The sequence below is a fragment of the Pelodiscus sinensis genome, chromosome 1, assembly GCF_049634645.1.
Source record: "Pelodiscus sinensis isolate JC-2024 chromosome 1, ASM4963464v1, whole genome shotgun sequence".
In the NCBI taxonomy this organism is placed as follows: Eukaryota; Metazoa; Chordata; order Testudines; family Trionychidae; genus Pelodiscus; species Pelodiscus sinensis.
The window spans coordinates 234,138,831-234,156,084 of record NC_134711.1 but is presented as its reverse complement, the minus strand read 5'-3'; the positions used below and the strand labels follow the sequence as shown (position 1 = coordinate 234,156,084).

The 17,254-nt window shown below is 46.3% G+C and overlaps 1 protein-coding gene across 5 annotated transcripts in view; it reads right to left on the bottom strand.

Annotated features, from left to right (window-relative positions):
- The window catches only part of LOC102452866 (pinopsin-like), a 159,834-nt gene extending 147,145 nt beyond the window's left edge, over positions 1–12,689 (bottom strand). Inside the window, exons 1-2 of one of the 5 annotated variants that reach the window (XM_006114559.4) lie at positions 12,074–12,343; positions 6,477–7,245 (exon numbers count right to left, since the gene is read on the bottom strand). In XM_006114559.4, coding sequence (XP_006114621.2) covers positions 6,477–6,825 — 349 coding nt within the window. In that variant the 5' untranslated portion in view covers positions 6,826–7,245; positions 12,074–12,343. Of the gene's footprint in view, positions 1–6,476; positions 7,246–12,073 lie in introns of all 5 variants that reach the window. The other 4 variants (XM_006114560.4, XM_075917861.1, XM_075917870.1 and 1 more) reach the window with 4 other exon arrangements.
- Positions 12,690–17,254: the final 4,565 nt, after the last annotated feature.

The window sequence follows — 17,254 nt, the reverse complement described above, 5'->3', positions numbered from 1 at the left end:
AACTTTGCAGGAAATCCTAGATGATCATTATCTTCACCTAAGCCTCTTTCAGCTAGATGTGATCTGATATGTTGTTTACATATTTTCTCTAGCAGTATAGCTTAGTGTGCTGGTTGCTGCAAGCAATCAACCGAAAATGGCCATCATGTATGACTAGGTAACGGAACCTAAAAGATGCAACACTACCATTAGTTTCTCTATTTCAGTGAGTATCATATGTCAACAGGGCTTCATGTTCTGTTGCTTATGGCAGGGAACACAAACCTGGTCTGCACTTAGAAAAAGTTAAGTTGACACAGCTACATCAGTCAGGGGTGTGTAAAATCCACATCCCTGACCAACATAACTATGTTGAAATAACCGCCAGTGTAGATGTGTCTATATCAACAGAAGAATCAGAGGAGGTGTAGGCTGCATCTACAATGGGGTTACATGGTTATGGTGGTATGGGCTCCGTATTGTAGACATACCCTGAGTCAGACTGGACATGAACTGAACTAAGGGTGACATGCAGTATTGGATTATCCAATGTGGGACCATGCCAAAGGTCCCTGACCAATTGAGAGCCCCCCCAAAAATGGGCAGCCTCCCACTCTAATCCCGCTCTACCCATGGGATAAGTAACATACACTAAATTTTTCACTATCATAATAAGGACAGCTATTTTCACAATCCGCAAAAGCTGTGAATCGGTAGAGCAGACAGTGCTCACAATGACTACCTGACAATGAACTGAGACCTACCCATTGTGCTTGAGGCACACTGAGCATGACGACGTTATCAAGAACAGCTACAGCTGACGGCATCAGCAAAGATTTCATTTTTTAAAAATAAGGCTGTTAAATGTCATCTGAAAGGCAGCAATGGGGCAGAGAACGATCATATAACCTAATATGGGCAAATTTTCTCTCATCCTCAACTCCCTCCCCTATTCATATGTCGACAGTGTCCATCTGCTATGTAGATTGGACAAATATCTCAGATGCTTCACCAAAGAATCAATGCACACAAAATGGATATCAGACAGTATCACAAAGAAAAAAGAGTTTCTTGCCATTTCAACCAGAATGGGCATTGTCTCAACGACTTGATTACCTGCATACTGCTTCAAAGGCATTTTAACACCAGACTTGAAAGAGAAACCTCTGAACTGTCATTCATGCTTAAATTTGACACTTTACGCTGGGGTCTTAACAAAGGCGCTAATTATCTTACCCATTACAAAGATAGCTTCCCCAATTATCACCACTAATATCATTAGCTCACAGACATTTACCTCTCTCCTCCCCATCCCCTCTGTTCTGAAATTTGATTTGTCCTTTTTATACGTGTTCACTTTTTTTTAATTGTATCCCTTTGGTATATATGGTCATGCCTGTTTTCTTCCACATATTGATCTGAGGAAGTGGGTCTGACCCACAAAAGCTCATCACCTAATAAACCATCTTGATAGTTTTTAAAGTGCTATATAGTCCTGTTTTTTGTTTCACCTTGGTGTTGGTTGCTGGGACTGCCAGAAGGGGTTGGAGAAGCAGTCAGACAGTGAGTTCCCCACCTTCCTAGGAGCAGTGGGGCTCAGGGATTTGTTTGTCAACACTAGTAGGCAGGCTATGGCTGCGGAGGCTTCAGGCTCCAGCCCTGGGCTCATGTGGCATATCTTCAGACTCTGTATTCCAGTCATTGGGCTTCAAGCTGCAGCCCCCTGCTGCCTCCCTTAGTCCTCTCCACTCCCTCAGGGCCTAATTTGTCCCCAGGCTTGCCAGAGCTGAGTAAGTCTGATGCTGGGAAAAGTGATGCTTGTATGTTTGTTAACAGCACTTTGCACAGCAGGCTTATTAGCTAGCAATAAATACATGGATGTGTATGTGTGTGTAATTTATTTCTCCCTAAAGCTCACTAAGTGTTTTAGGGAAAAGTGAGAGTGGCCACTAGCAAGAGTTGGTAGCTGCACTCTGAGGCTACCAAAAATGTGTCCTGAGAACTCGTATACTAATACAAGCCCCCATCCTGCCTTGTTCCTCTGAACAGGCAGAGCCCTGCACGTATACAATGCAGGTCTGTTCTTGCAGTGTCGACATGGAGCTCAGTGAGACTCCATGTGGGGTGCAGAGACCCAGGCATGTGGAAAAATTTACAGGATCTATAACGTTAGTCACTGCATTGTTTTTTACAGGGATATTTTTATTCACTCAGCCTCACTCTAGAATTAAGTCATTGTTTTTATATAAAAAAAGAACGTCCTACAGAATTACCAAACCTACTTCAACATACGCACGGCCCAAGTCTCCAAATTCTTCCTTCGGGAGTTGCTAGCATGAGTAAGTACTAATGTAAGTATGGGTTTGCTGCATCAGATGCTTAAAACAGTAAGAGACTACTATATGTGATGTCAGGGTTACTTTTTCTTTCTGACTATTTAACATGTATTTGGCTTAAAGGTACAAGAGCTGAGAGGGTTTACAGGAGTCGTACATGGTGTTTGCTTGTGTTACAACAAAATCAAGTGGAAATTGTTCTGTCACCCTCACCAAGGGCTGAATTCAAAGGGGCGACCCTGAATGTTGCAACACCAAACTTCCAAGTGCCTAGAAAATCACAGGAACAACACTGACATCCTCAAAGCCTAAGGTAGGCACCTAGGGTCTCTCTACAACGAAGGGGTAGAGTCACCTTAGATTATAATCCACAAAAGACAAAGCCAACATGCTAGGTGTGGTGTTACCTAAGGCAGCCTGGCGGTGGGGGTGTTTGCCAATAAGAGAGGTGTGCCTTCTCACTGAGCTCAGTGAGGCTCTTTGTGGAATAGGGTACGACCCAATGAGACCAAGGATTCCATAATCTGGGTCCCAGACTGGTGACATGTCTGTTAATTAGAAAACTCTGGTACCTCTTCACTTAAATAAAGAGTGCCCTGTCCTCCCACAGATTCCAAGGCCAGAAGGGACCCTTGTAACTATCTACACTGACTTCCTGTAATCCAGGCCATAGAACTTCCTCAAAATAATTCCTGGAGCATACTCTTTAGAGAAACATGTGATTTTGTTCCAAAAATGACCAGTGATGAAGAATTCACCATGACCCTTAGTAAATTGTTCCAAATTCCCTTAATGGTTAAAAATGTACATCTTAAATCCAGTCTGAATTAGTTTAGCTTCAACTTCCAACCACTGGATCATGCAATACCTTCCTCTTCTAGACTGATGATCTTAGTACCAAATACAGGCAGTCCCCAACTTACGCGATTCCGACTTACGTCGGATCCGCAGTTACGAACGGGGCTGCCCCAGAGTACACGGACTGCGGGACCTCGCGGTCCTGCCGCCCGTGTACTCTGGGGCTTTCTCTGCGTCTCCCTGGTCTGCAGACCAAGAAGACGCAGAGCAAAGCCGCAGAGGGGCTCGGGCAGCCTAGGGGCGCCTGGGCTGCCCCGCTGCCCGAGCCTCCCTTCCCCCCCCCGCGGCTTTGCAAAGCCGCGGGGAAGCCGGCAGCGGAGCAGTCCAGGCGCGCTTGGGCTGCCTCGCTGCCCAAGCCCCCCCTGTGTCAAAACAAAAAAGTAGTCAATAGAATGGCCTTCTGTTGATATGCGCTTTAGCAGTTAAATTCCTGGACTAGCATTGCTCATTAAAAGTGCTGTCATATGGGTAGAAATCAGGTAGATATTGCATTTTATTAATAGGAGCAGAACTGACTTAAACGGGGCCTGCCTGCATGTTGTGTAGTCTTGCCTTATGTTTGTATTCATTCCCATCAGTGTGACAGAAGCTATTTGCATATATATGTGCAACACCATATGCACTTAAGTTGTGGCCCTCAGCATGTGCTGAGAGTATCATTGTGACCCCTGGGGCTTCCAGAGTTGAGTAGCCCTGATTTACATGGTTAACCAATGAACCTGGGCTCATCGATTAATGTGCACGATTACATTCGGCCCCTCCCCCTGTGCGGCCTCTGACACGCCTGGGGGGAGGGGCAGGCTCCTTATGTGTAATGGCTTATGCCAGTCTCCCCCACCCCACCCATGCAGTAGCAGCACAGCAGGAGGGGAAATGGACAGGCAGGAGCCAGTGCATGTAAGGAACCTGCCCCCCCCCCCACATGTCAGAGACAGCAGTGGAGGGAGGAGGCAGGCAGGGACAAGCTGCTTCTAACCACAGGGAAGTGGGGGGGGGGAGGAGAGAATGGATAAGAGAAAGTGAAGATATGATCTCTGTAAAGACATAAGCCACATCATCCTTACTCTCCAACCCCACACCCCTACGGCTAGAAGCAGCTCCCATTCCTTCCCTCCTATAGAGGGCCGAAAGGATGCTGCTGGCCATGTTCTGGTGTGAACCCTCACAGAAATCAGGGGGCCTGTGACCCTGCATGTCCCCCACGTTGCCTCAAAACAACATGGTGCCAGGTACCAAGAGAGGCAGGTCCATCCTGAAGATGCAGCTAGGCCTGGAGAGCACTGGGCCAGCAGGGTTGAGCCAGTTCAGCCGGCCACCCCCATTCCCATGTGAGAGAGGTGCCCGGCAGCGTAGGTATGTCACCTCTCCCCATGCAAGCATTACAGATAAGAAGGTAAATAAAAATGAGACCCCCGCTACTATTTTGTTTTAAGAGGGGCTCAGCTGACTTGTAGTTAATTTGAATGTTTGTACAGTAATTCCTCATTTAACACTATAGATATGTTTCAGAAAACGATCATGTTAAGTGAAAACGTGTTATGCAGGGTCAATTTTTCCACTGAAAATCATGGAAAAGGTGGAGGTTGCGTTTCAAGTAGTGGTGTCTGTTGGGACCAGGACGTAAGGTTGGGGGAGAAAGAGGATTGGGTTACAGCAGGGAGGGGAGGTGTTTGGCTCTGGGGAAGGGAGGAGAGGGGAGGGGAGGGGGATTGGGTTGGGAGTATGCCCCTGTGATGGGTCTGCCAAGACCCGCACTGCGCCCAGCGAGGGGGGGGGGGGGGAGAAGGTCACCGGGGAATGGTGCAGCAAGAGGCGAACCCTCCACCAATTTCCCCTGCGCAGCTGCCGGCGACAGGCCAGCTAGTGAAATCGTGTTATTCCGGGGATAGCTGTGTAATTCAAAAAATGTTCCCTTAAAAAAAAAAAAAAAAAAAAAAAGATCGTGCTATCGTGAAAACATGTTAAGCGGGCACGTGTTAAATGAGGAATTACTATACTACATAGTTCTGATTAACTGCAGTTAAACTGCTTGAATAGAAGTAATTTTACCAGGTGTCCTTTATTCAACATAGGTGACCATATCTCCCTACTAGGGATGTTAGATGTAGTGTAAATGAATAGTTGTGTGACCACATCAAATGTTAGTGGTTACATGACTATCCAATAGCCCCCAGGGGAAGAAACAGCAGCCAGTGGGCTCTCAGCCCCACTCCTAAGGAGCCCTCTGCCACCCCGCACTGCTGTCCCTATATCAGATACAGAGGCAGTACTGCAGGCAGCAGCAGCCTGTCTGTGGGGCGACCACAGGAGCGACCAAGCTCCCCGTGAACAGAGGCTGTTCCACGGCAGCAGTCCCTGTCCATAGGCAGGTCAATGCTGCTCCATTGCAACCTCCTCTGCTCCTGACCGCTGCTTCTGATAGCAGCACGGGGAGGGGGGAGAGACAGGCAGCTCTGGTCTTGAAAGTCAGTTCCTCAGATGTATCAGCTCCATCTGCCCCCCCTCACCCTCCATGCTGCTGCCTCTCTATTAGAGGCAGCAGTGCAGGGTGGAGGGGGTGGACAGGCAGATCTGGTGTTCGTGAGGAGGCAGATTAAAAGCCTGCTCCCCAAGGGCACCGGCTCCTGCCTCCTCCGCCCCTTGCTGCCTCTAATACAGAGGTAGAAAGGGCAGGGTGATGCATGTAGTCAACAAGATTAACCGATAGTCATCTACATGTCGTGTAGTCATCTACATGTTGACATTCCTCTTCCCTACACAAGACTCATATCTACTGTCTCAGAGTGCAGACTGGATACTGAACTATACAGAAAACCACCCCTCCAAGTAATCTACAGAACAGAATTCTTGTATGCTTAAATACATTGGTGGCTCACAAAAACAGAACCGACAGGCACAGTAAAACGATCTGGATATAGGTTTTTGAGAAACAAGACAGTAATGGGGCTGAGAATTTATTTTCAGATAATCTGAAAATACATGTTAATTATACACTACCATTTTATTATTGAGTGCTCACTGTGTTAATGTGGCAATTGCCTAGTGCAAGATAGATGCCTTGGATGTTTACCTTTAGGAGAGCATCAGTTTGGGGTAGGGAGTCCACATTTGGTGATCTAATGCTGCATGAGATGATGACTATGCATCAAATACTGCAGGAATGTGTAATCCAAAGTGTCATGCGTGGTCTTGGAATCCCTCGCTGATTTTCCTGACAATGCTAGTCACACTGACAGTACACATATACATTCCACATCCATCATGTTAAAAATAATAGTAAGACAAAAATGTTTAGACTCTTACCAAAGCAGGAATTGACAAAGCCATACCACATACAACCATACTCCCCTCCAATCCATCTACCATGGATGTTGGATACAAAACTGAGTGTGGTGCCAGAGATGCACACAAGCATATCACTGGCACTGATGTTCAGCAGTAGCATGTTCACAGGGTTGCGCAGGGCTTTAAACTTGCAGAAGAGTATGAGAACAATCAAATTATTCAAGAAGCCAAAAACCAAGATAAATCCAAGAAAAACAGCCACTATGGTGTGCCCTGTTCTAGAGAGTCCAGTTCTTGACTCATGAGGATCTGCAGCTGCTTCAAAGCTCAGGTTGGCTGTCCAGTTGGTACTCATTTCTGACATCATAGCAGACCAGAGAACGCAGAAAAATTAAATGTTTTACTCCCAGATCTTCGAGCTACTTTACAAAAGTAGGCCTCCATCACAATGCAAATAAGCACTAGATTACTGTGGTCTTCAGTCAACTAACTGCTTCTTGACCATTAACTAGAATAGAAAATAGTGTCTCACTGTAGAAAAGCTTATTGCATTGCTTATTCTTGTAATCATTTGTGTATGAAACTCTGTAGGCTGAATAACAGAAGAGACTGAAAGCCTCCAGGGCACCTTCATTATTTAAAAGTTGGGTTATCTGAGATAATTACTTTTAGGCCACAGGTAGAAGGCATCTTATAAAGCTGCCTGAAAAAGTTCTTCTTCAGAGCAATGCCTAGTAATGGCATTCATTCCCAGTGTCACAAATAACGTCTTCCTGGCACAAATATCCTGCACACATGGAAAGAAAACAAGTATTACACCCAATACAAAAAAAAACTACAACAATAGACTATATTGTCTTTTTTAACAAAAGTTCTTCTTGCCAAAGCTCAGTCTTTTATCTGTATAAAATGAGTTAATTGACGTCTTTGAGCGCCTTTTGTACTTATGAAAGCTATTTCAGAAGGTTTCTCTGTAGCCAGCAGTTTATGATGCAGAAGACCAGGTAAGCACTTCGTAAGTCAAGCACTAGCACGAGGAAATGGTTAGTAAAGAACATGGTTTTAAGTTAGTTTTCCAGTGCAATACTGTGTCACTTGCGGTGTGTGTATAGCTCCCCAAACTGTAAAACGGGGGTGGGGAAACCTTTTGTTGAGGGACATCAAGCCATAGGAGGGGAAAAAAAAAAAATCAGTCAGGGGCCACACGCTAATCAGAAGCAAAAAAGAAAAACAATACTGATCTGGCCCCAACTGGAAAAAAAAAAATCTCTCAGATATGGCCCCCTACGGAGAAGCTTCTCCACCTTAAAGCCTCGGGAAGTGGTGGGAAAGCGGAGGCCTGGGGGCTGCATGCAGCCAATCAGGCTTCTAAGTGTGGCCTGCAAGACATTTTGTTTTCCTACCGGAAATATTAAAGTGAAACGCACGTGAACCAAGAGATATGCTGATTGCACACAACATTGACTTGTGTGCACTCCATTTGCATCCAATCAAAGAGCTGCTAAGGTTAAAGCGGCATGCCCCGCACATTTTAGGTACACATGCACAGTTAGCAAAACCACCCTATCCAGGGAAAACATCTTGGTTTCAAAAGCTTCAGATGGGTAGCCAAGTTAGTCTGTAACTGGAAAAATTAAAAAAAAAATAGCCATTCATCTGAAGAACTAGGTTTGTACCCACGAAAGCTCATAGCACCATCTACATGTTTTGTTAGTCTTAAAGGTGCTGCACGACTATTTGTTGTTTAAGTTTTTCCATCTTGGTTACAACAGCCCCCAGAGCCTCAATACCCGCACACAGCCTCCAGACCATGGGGGGGGGGGCAGCATTAGAGGTTGGGGACAGCCCCCAGAGTCTAGTCCCCTCCAGACAACCTGCAGGACAAGGGGGGGGGTGAAGGCTGGGGGCAGGCCATGGAGCTGGCCAGCCCCACCCCCTCAAGCACACCTCCAAACAGTCTGCATGACGGAGGGGGCCACTGGAGGCTGGAGATAGCCCCCAAAGACCAGCCTGCAGTGCTCAGCCCCACCCCAACAGGCTACAAGATGGGGGGGGGGCACTGCCTCATACAAGGCCCCCCTCTCCTGGAGCAACTGCAGGTCAGGGGGCAGCAGCAGGCCAAGGGTGCTAGCTGGGAACCCAGCCCGGACCACTATGTGAAGCACAGCCTCAGTTGGCGTGGCAGGCAGTGGGTCTGGAAGAGCAGGGAATGCAGCCCTAACCGGGGCTGGTGGCAGTGGGACTGGTGCAGTGGGGAACACAGCCCTGACCAGAGCCAGGAGCAGATCTCAGTGGCCAGAGCTGGGACCGGAGCAGCACCAATAGCAGTTGGGAGCCTTGACCTCCTCTGGTCTGACAAACTCACTGGTTCGGGACCCGTCAGGTCCTAAGGGTGCCAGACCAGGGGGGTCCAACCTGTAGAAGTAACTTTAAAGCAATAGCAGGGAAGCATGCAGGGACAAAATGCAAATGAAAACAAAGAAAAAAAATAGGTGTATTACATTAAGCAATCCTTGGACACCAGTGTCTTGAAAAAGAAGTAACAGCTAATTTAGAACCCATCCTTTTGTATGCATAATTGGGATTATGTTTTCCAACTTGCATTACTTTGCATTTATCAACCCTGAATTTTATCTGCCATTTTGTTGCCCAGTTACCTAGTTTTATGAGATCTCTTTGTGACTCTTCACAATATGCTTTGGATTTGACTATCCTGAAGAATTTTGTTTAGCCTGCAAACCGCACCATCTCACTGTTTGCTTCTTTTTTCAGGTAGGGTATGTTTTTGCCATCACTGTCTAGTGCCACAGACTTCTCATGTACTGTATACTACAGTAATACTTAGCTCGTATGGGAAAACACAAAGCAGTTATCTATGGGCTTGAGAAATAAATACTAATTGTTAAAAACCACACACATCGGGGATGTGTGCTAATACTTAGCCTAGTTTGTATTTATTTTGGCTGTAAAGTCTGCTTAAATTTCCAAGAGGACATAAAGATACCTAGTGGGGAAAGAAGCTTCAGGCGGTAGCCAAGTTAGTCTAAACAGGAAAAAACAAGTGCTACCAGACCATTTGTTTACAGACTAACAAAACATGTAGATAGTTCTGTGCTAGACAAGAGTAGGTCCCATATTAAAAACACAAATACCATAGCCTGTATTTCTTTATAAATTTAGCTAAACCACATGCCAAATGATAATGTTAAGAAAGCCTCTGGACTTCATTTAAATTGAGATCCTAAATTGGATTTATCTGGTTAATAGTTTAATATTATCATATAACTAAGTGATATGAATATCCCAGGTGCTCAGTTCTACTGTGAGATGTTCCAGGACTCTCAGTACCTACTTCACCATGATGTGGGATTGAGCCCTAGATCAGTATGATTTTTCACCTCTTCTGATTAGCAAATTCTTAATTGAACAGTCAACCCGACTTTTTTTTTTTTAATATTACATCTCTAAGTGGCTTTACAACAATTAAAAAATATCATTAGTAAATGAATCGCATGGCATTCGTCAGACCCTATTAGCTTGCTTTGGGGTGGGAAGGAAAACACTGGAAATAATCTGAAACAGCTTTTGACTTTAAAGTTATTGAACTTACTAGCATAAGGGACTTCTGTTTATATTTTTGAAATTATATATTTTTATTTCCAGTCGAGGAATTCATAATGTGCATTATCTTGCAAAGCTGTAAACTATGCCAGCAAAGGGTCCTCAATTCACCCCCAAGCTTACTTGTTGATAAAATTGTTTTAAAAAAAACCCACAATGAGATGTCCAAAACCTCTTGCCAAAAACAAACAAACAAAAAAGCAGCCACCCTGCTGGTACACATCAGAGTGGTATAATAAACTGTAACTTGTTGGGGTATAGCCCTGAACCTGATTTAAAGTTTCTCAGTAAATGCAGTGGTTCGTTTAAAAAAAATGAACTTAAGTACATTTATCTAGCATAAAAGTGTACTGAAAATGTAATGTTTAAAACTGTTTTGATATTGCAAAGTAGGTCTTATAGCTGAAAGTTTTTTAAAGATGCAAACAACTAATTAGTGGATTTTATGATGGATTAATGAGCATCCACCTTTTAGTCAACAATTTAAGGTACTTTTTTTTTTACTATATTAAAACTCAAATACAAGCATGATCATCTCTTACCTTTTTAGCTTATATATAGCAAACTAAAGTCATGCATTTGAGTTCTCCACATACAAAAGGGGAAGACTCAAAAGAATCCCTCTTGAACACTACTCAGACCGAGAATTTATGGGAATCTCAAAGTACAACCCAGGCTACACAAGGATGATGGAGCCTTGTACATGCCTGAAGCACAGAAAAGATGACACAGGAAAGATTCAATTCAGGTGTTTGGAAGTAATCCAAATACAGAACGCAAGACAAATTTTTGTAGCACTCACAGATGTCCCCAAAACTCTGAACATCAGACTACTTGTTCAGATACTTAACTTTGGAAACCCACATTTGAAAACTGCATCCTCTCTTTATATTAGTGTATCAAAACAAACTAAAACCTATAGCCTCCCTCATTTAGAGGAAAACATCGTAGTTGTGAAGGGGGCAAGGAATTTTTTTAAATATTAAAGGAGAGGAAGGATTTATAAGAAAACTCCAAGCTACCTTTGTGGTGGGAAAAACTTTTAAAAAAATCTTAAAAATTATACTCACACACCACAGCTCTTTGCTATTCAAGAAGGAAAAGCAAGTAATTACAATTGAACTTACAACTGCCACTTAGACAATACAGAAGATCAATACGGAGCAAAAGTGACAAAGAGGTGCCATTTTGGGGACTTGGGGAGTCACTCTGGGATGCTATTTTAGGCTTTATCAGCAGCAGTATGGCATTTTTTCAACTGATGAATACACAGTTTCTTCATGAAGAACCTTAAAACTGGCCAAGCATTTAAACTGCCTCACATCTGTCAGCAGAATACACATATGTACGGCCAAATAAATGAAATACAATGCTGGCCAGACCTTTGTGTGTGACTTAACCGGATTTCTTAACATTTTTATAGCTTTTTTCCAGATAATTTTAATCTGGCATGGAAAACAATACATCTACATCTGTGCACCAGTCAGGATTAAAAAAAAAAAAAGTAGTATCCCCAGCACTGTGATTCTTAGCTCAGCTGTGGAGAAGATGTAATCTCCTGCAATTCAGTGGAGGCAGCAGGAGGAATTAGAAAACAATCATGTCTGAATGTTGCATGCCAGTTAGGACAAGGTGGAAGAAAGTTTAAGTAATAAATTAACACTGGGAAATGCCCAGTGCCTGTCACCACCAGCCAGGGCCACCGCATCACAGACTGGCTTGTAACCAGCTGTCCTGTGGCACCTTAGGAACTAGCCAATATACAGAAACATGAGCTTGGGTGGACAAAACTTCAGTGGGTTGTTCCCACTAAGGCTCCTGGCGGGACAGCTGTTTTGGTTAGTCTCTAAGGTGCGGCAGGAGGGCTGGCTGGCTTTAAAGTTACAGACTAACAGTGCTGCCCCTCTGAGACGTAACAAAACACAGGACTTTAAAGACTAACAAGATGGTTTTTGTTTCAGCTAAACTAGACTAACAGGCTACATCGCTATTACCTCCGAGATGTGTTTCTCTTGCTGACAGCATGCGGCAGAGGGGCAGGCTGCTCCGGGCTGTTCCAAGCCCCTCCGCGCTGGGATCTGGGGGTCTCCCTCCCAAGGCTCAGCCAAGCCGGCTACTTACTTGCCGAGGTGCTGGGGGCCGCTCTGTCCCGCCCGGGCTGGGGAAGGCAAAGGCGGCAGCGCCCATCCTGCGGCTTCCGCGGCGCAGCTGCCAGCCCGGCTCCCGCCCCGCTGCCCGGCTCTAAAGAGAGCGAGCCCGGCCCCCGCGCTCCCTTGGCGCCTCCGGCCAGGCTCCGCCCCGCTCCCTGCCCCCGGCGCGGCTCCGCTCCGCTGCCCGGCTCGCTCGAGGGGCCAGCTCGCAGGGCGGCCCCCGTGCGCCGGGCAGGGGGCTCTCGGAGCAAGCAGCGAACGCGCCCCCCAGGCGGGAGGTGGGACCGAGGCAGCTGCAGCTGCAGGAGGCGCCGCTGCCAGGGCTCAAGCTGTGGCCGCAGCCTCCGGCACTGCCAGCCCCACGTGCGCCGGGGGGAGGCCAGACGCGCGCCTGCAGGGGGCTGCATTGGCGTCTGTGTGCCCGGCCTGGAGGCTGAGCTTCTCCGCGTTTCCCCACCACCGCCGTCCTCCCGCCTTCTGTGTGCGACAGCTTGGCGCGTCTTCCAGTTCCCTAAGAGCTAGCCGCGGCTGCCGGCTGATGCTCCTGCTCCTGGGGTTGCCACCCCCCCCCCCCCCGAGTTTTGTCCTGGAGTCTTTCTTCTTGTTAGGCAAACCTACCTGTTTCCAATGTACATAAAAACCAAAGGGGCAGGAGAGACTTGGTTCCTAAATCCCCTGGCACCTTCTGTCCCCTCTGACTTGCTGAATGACTGTCAATTCCCATCCTCCCAACCAACTCAACCTAGGGTTGCCAGATGGTTTCAGAAAAAATACTGAACAAAAAAAAGGGACCCCGAGAGTTATTAAGAGAAGAAAAAAAGGACCCCGAGAATTGTTAAGAAAAAGAACCCAAAACAGCATGTCCCCTTTAAGGAACATGTGGTGAGACTTTTTGGCCCTAACAGGCTGCTGGCGGCTGCCTGCCATCTTGCCTCCCTGCGTGGGGCCAGACAGCTCACCTGTGGAATCCGGTAAGCACTAGGGTTGCCAGGCTGCCTCCGTATTGAGCCAGACAGCCCAGGATTTTCACCTCCTGGCTGGGAAAAAATCAGAAAGTACCGGACATTTTAGGTGTCGGGTATCTTCTGAATTTTTTTTACTGGACAAGAGGCGAAAATACCAAACTGTCCAGTTCAATACCAGACACCTGGCAACCCTAATTCAACCCCACTGGGCTCTTGTTGGGTGTCTTAGTTAAGGACGGAATTGGGAAAGAGGGACAGTTTTCCGTCTCAAAATCCAGGGCTCAAAGCATTTAAATAAAAACAAACCCAGTAACCTGCCCATTTAGGAGCTCTTAATAAGTTGCTTTCCCAGAGCAGAATGCAAGGAATGAGGATACATTTGTATCTGAAGAGAAAAGCAATAATTTGGTAGCTGAAAGGCCATTTTGGAAAACAAAACAGAAATGAACTCTCAAGATGAATTTCAGTGGCCAGTGGATAAGCCACAATTCAGGCTTTGGGCACAAACCCTAGCATTATCTGCTGTCTGCTCTGTGTGTTTATAGTCACTTCTGAGTTGTATTGCTATGTAGTGTTGCGTCACATGACTTATTGAGTTACGCACCCGTGTGAGCCCATACAATGAATGCTAGTTATAGATTTTTCCTTCAAAAAAGAAAACACTCGTTTAATACGGCTGCTGAGAATTTAAGCTGGCAAAATTGGCAGCACCCTTTAAAGAGTAATACAATTTAAAAGTGTGTGTAACAAATGTAGGTTTTTAAATGTCTCACACCTAGATGATAAACTGGATTAGTCCCTTATATCTCTCTACTAGAATTGCAAGAGGCTTGGGGTCTTGGACTTCAACAATTTAGGCCAGCAGGTAAAAGGGCTTTTCCTCAGGGCTTCTTCTTCCCTTCCTGTTGTGTGAAAGACACAAAGGGACAAGGGGGAACTGATTATTTGTGTACATTGGGGAAACTAATATTGACTAGAGGCAAAATTAAACCATAATTAGAGCAGGGGCACCAGACCCTGGGACTTCCAACCTAACCACCAGGTTACAGAATCATCCCCTCCCGCCCCCCTTTGGCCCAGTGACTATTTCAGTTTTTAACCACAATGGAAGATGCTTCACCAGGTGAGACCAAGGGCACCCCACATCCAAATACCCCATACTCAGTGCTTAGGGCAGAGCCCTGATGATTTGCAAGATGGCAGGCCCATATGTAAGGGGGGATGCAAAGGGTGGGAATGCACTCTCCCCTCCCCCCATTGTCCTCCAAGTAATCGTGAGACTGAGGCGGCGCAGTGCCCCTACCTCCCTTCCCTGTGCTCCGGCTGGTCAGGGGAAGGCAGAAGCAGCACATTGATCCAGCCTCTCTCCCCCATGCTCCAGCTGACCAGCGGCTCATTGCCCCAGCCTTCCTCCCCCATGCTCCAGCAGGCCAAAGAATGGGGCTGATTTTCTCCCTCCCTCGAGGAGCGAGGCTGGGATTGGAGATGGGTCATGGGGGCCGGACAACCATTTGGCCTTCCCATGGCTCACTCCCCCACTAGAAATTCTGGTGTGACGGCCCAGATGGTCTCCCACGTTTTTCTTCTCCTCTGATGTCAGATGGGGAAAATAAAGGTGTTAGAGGGATGGGATTTAGCACACACCTATTTGATTTTCATTTCTCATTGACTATTTTAGGTGTCTCTCTCCCTAGCATGCTGGCTTTTGTGAATTCTATTTTAAAGCATTTCTCTTTACCTCTTCATCATATAAAAATCCCAAGTACCTAAAATCAGGCTTTCTGAAACCCAGTGATGTTCCTGTAATTTGCTAGACCCTTAAACATTGTGATGCTCAGCATCACTAAGCCTAAATCCCTCTGTGAATATAGTCCTCAGAGGCATATTGTGCATGCAGTTATTTGTTTATAGATTTATCCACATTTGTCATGTTCAGCTTTGTCTGTTTTTGAACTTTTATGACTGGGAGTAAAGCAGGCAATTCTAAGCTTAGAATTATTCTTTGCTGAAGTATATATTGTGCAAAAAAGATCAAAACATACAAAAATATAATTCTAATTCAAATTGAATTCAAAATTCAATAATGTATACAATAAGTTCCTTTTACTAGGGGAAAAGGACTTTGGGGAATGCATCTGTAGAAAAACTCTCATAAAGAAAATTATTATGGGATCTGCCTTTCTGAAGACAACCCTTGTTAGTCCTGTTTCTTCCTGAGCTTCCAACATGAGGCTTTTTAAAAATTATCAGTGAAAGTAAATGCCTGCAGTTGAACATCCTCCTCCTTTTCCACCTCAGTTAGATAGAACAAGATCTTTCTATAAAACTGGACTCAGGGAGTTCTCTATATCCCCTGCCTAATAAATGGCTAGCCTGATGCATTTGCCAGTTGGAAAGAGAGGGTAACTCTGGCCAGAGCCGGTGTTAGGGGCGAGCAGTTGCCATTTTCAGGGGGCATTTTTTTAAAACCATCTGGCAACCCTATGGGTGAGACAGGCGGTCGACCGGGACCACTAATTGGTTAGGACCGGCCCTGACTCTGGCTATGTCTACACTATAGAATTTTTTCTGAAAAAACTTGAATTACGTCCACACTGCAATCACGTTCTTTCGAAAGAAAATCGAAAGAACAGAGGGGTTTTTCTGACAGCTGTAATCCTCTTTCTCTGAGGATTTTCTGAAAGAGCCTTTTCAGAAACAGGAGTGTGTGGATGGGGAAGAAGGTTTTCTTTCAAAAGAACAGCCCTCCAGGAAATAACACAGGTGCCCTGGTGGCCACTCCGTCCAAAATAATCACAACTCTATAGTTCCTGTCTCCTGGCCCCTCTTAAAGCTGAAGACACCCTAGACAAACCTTATGGCTGGAAGCCGGCCTGGGAGCAGCACCCTGACCGCGCGGCTCTCCCTGTCAAAGGCCTGCTCACCCATGGCAGAGCCACAAGTTCCCTAAGACCTTCCTGGCCCTCACAGGGAACAGCACCAGGGCTCCAAGGACTCTCCCAGGGGGACCAAGAGGCAGACACCCTCCTGGTCTGGAATAGAGATCCTGCCCCTCCACGAGCTCTGGGGAGAGGAGGAGACACTCCAGGAGCTCTGCTCCAAATGCCAGAATGTGGACATTTATGGCCAGATGTCTGAGTCCATGGCGGAGCGTGGACACCCACCCTGGCCCTTGGAACAGATCCATAGTAAGGTGAAAGAGCTTTGCCAGGGATACATGAGGGCCAGAGAGCACAGCTTGCACTCCGGAGCAGGACCCCTTACCTGCCCCTACTACAAGGAGTGCCACCAAAACCTGGGGTGGGGAAGCCATTTCTTCACCTGTTGTGGTGGACTCCGGCCTTGACTTGCCTCTTGTCACCCTGATGGAAGTTATTGTGGAGGAGAAGGAGGACCAGGGACAGCAGGAGGAGGAGGAAAATGAGACAGCCACTGTCATGCTCTCCTTGGAGCCAGTTGCTGCGAGCCAGGATGTCTTCCAGGCATCGTTTGATGCCGGAGAGGGATCTTCAGGTGAGTGCTCTCAGTTTGTCACACACATAGGGCGGGGGAGGCGGGCGCAGAGGGGGTGAGGTGCGATGTGAGTGTTGCTTGGCCTGCTCGTGCTGGACATCATGCTGCAATCCGTGAATGTGGAACCACATATAGAAGCAGTGTGCACCACGCAGACTCAGCAGGCAGCCCCTGAGCATGCCCGGGATCCTGCTCCCAGACTCAGGGGAGGCCACACACACCTTTGGCCCCGGGGGGAGGAGGGGGAGAGAGAGTGAGGGAGAAACGCCCTCCCACCACCTACCATAGCTGGAAGCAGGCTAGCCACAAGCAGGGCCAACTTATCCATTAGGCACAGTAGGCACAGTGCCTAGGGCCCACGATACTTTTAGGGGCCCACAAAAATGTTTTAATCTATTTTAAGATCAGAAGAAAAAAAATGAACTTTTAGGGTTGAAGAAATGTTTTAATTTTTTTCTCACATCAGAAAAAAATTAAACTTTTAGGGCCCACGAAAATCTATTAAATTTTGCCTAAAACAGAAAAAAAACAATGTTAACGTATTTAA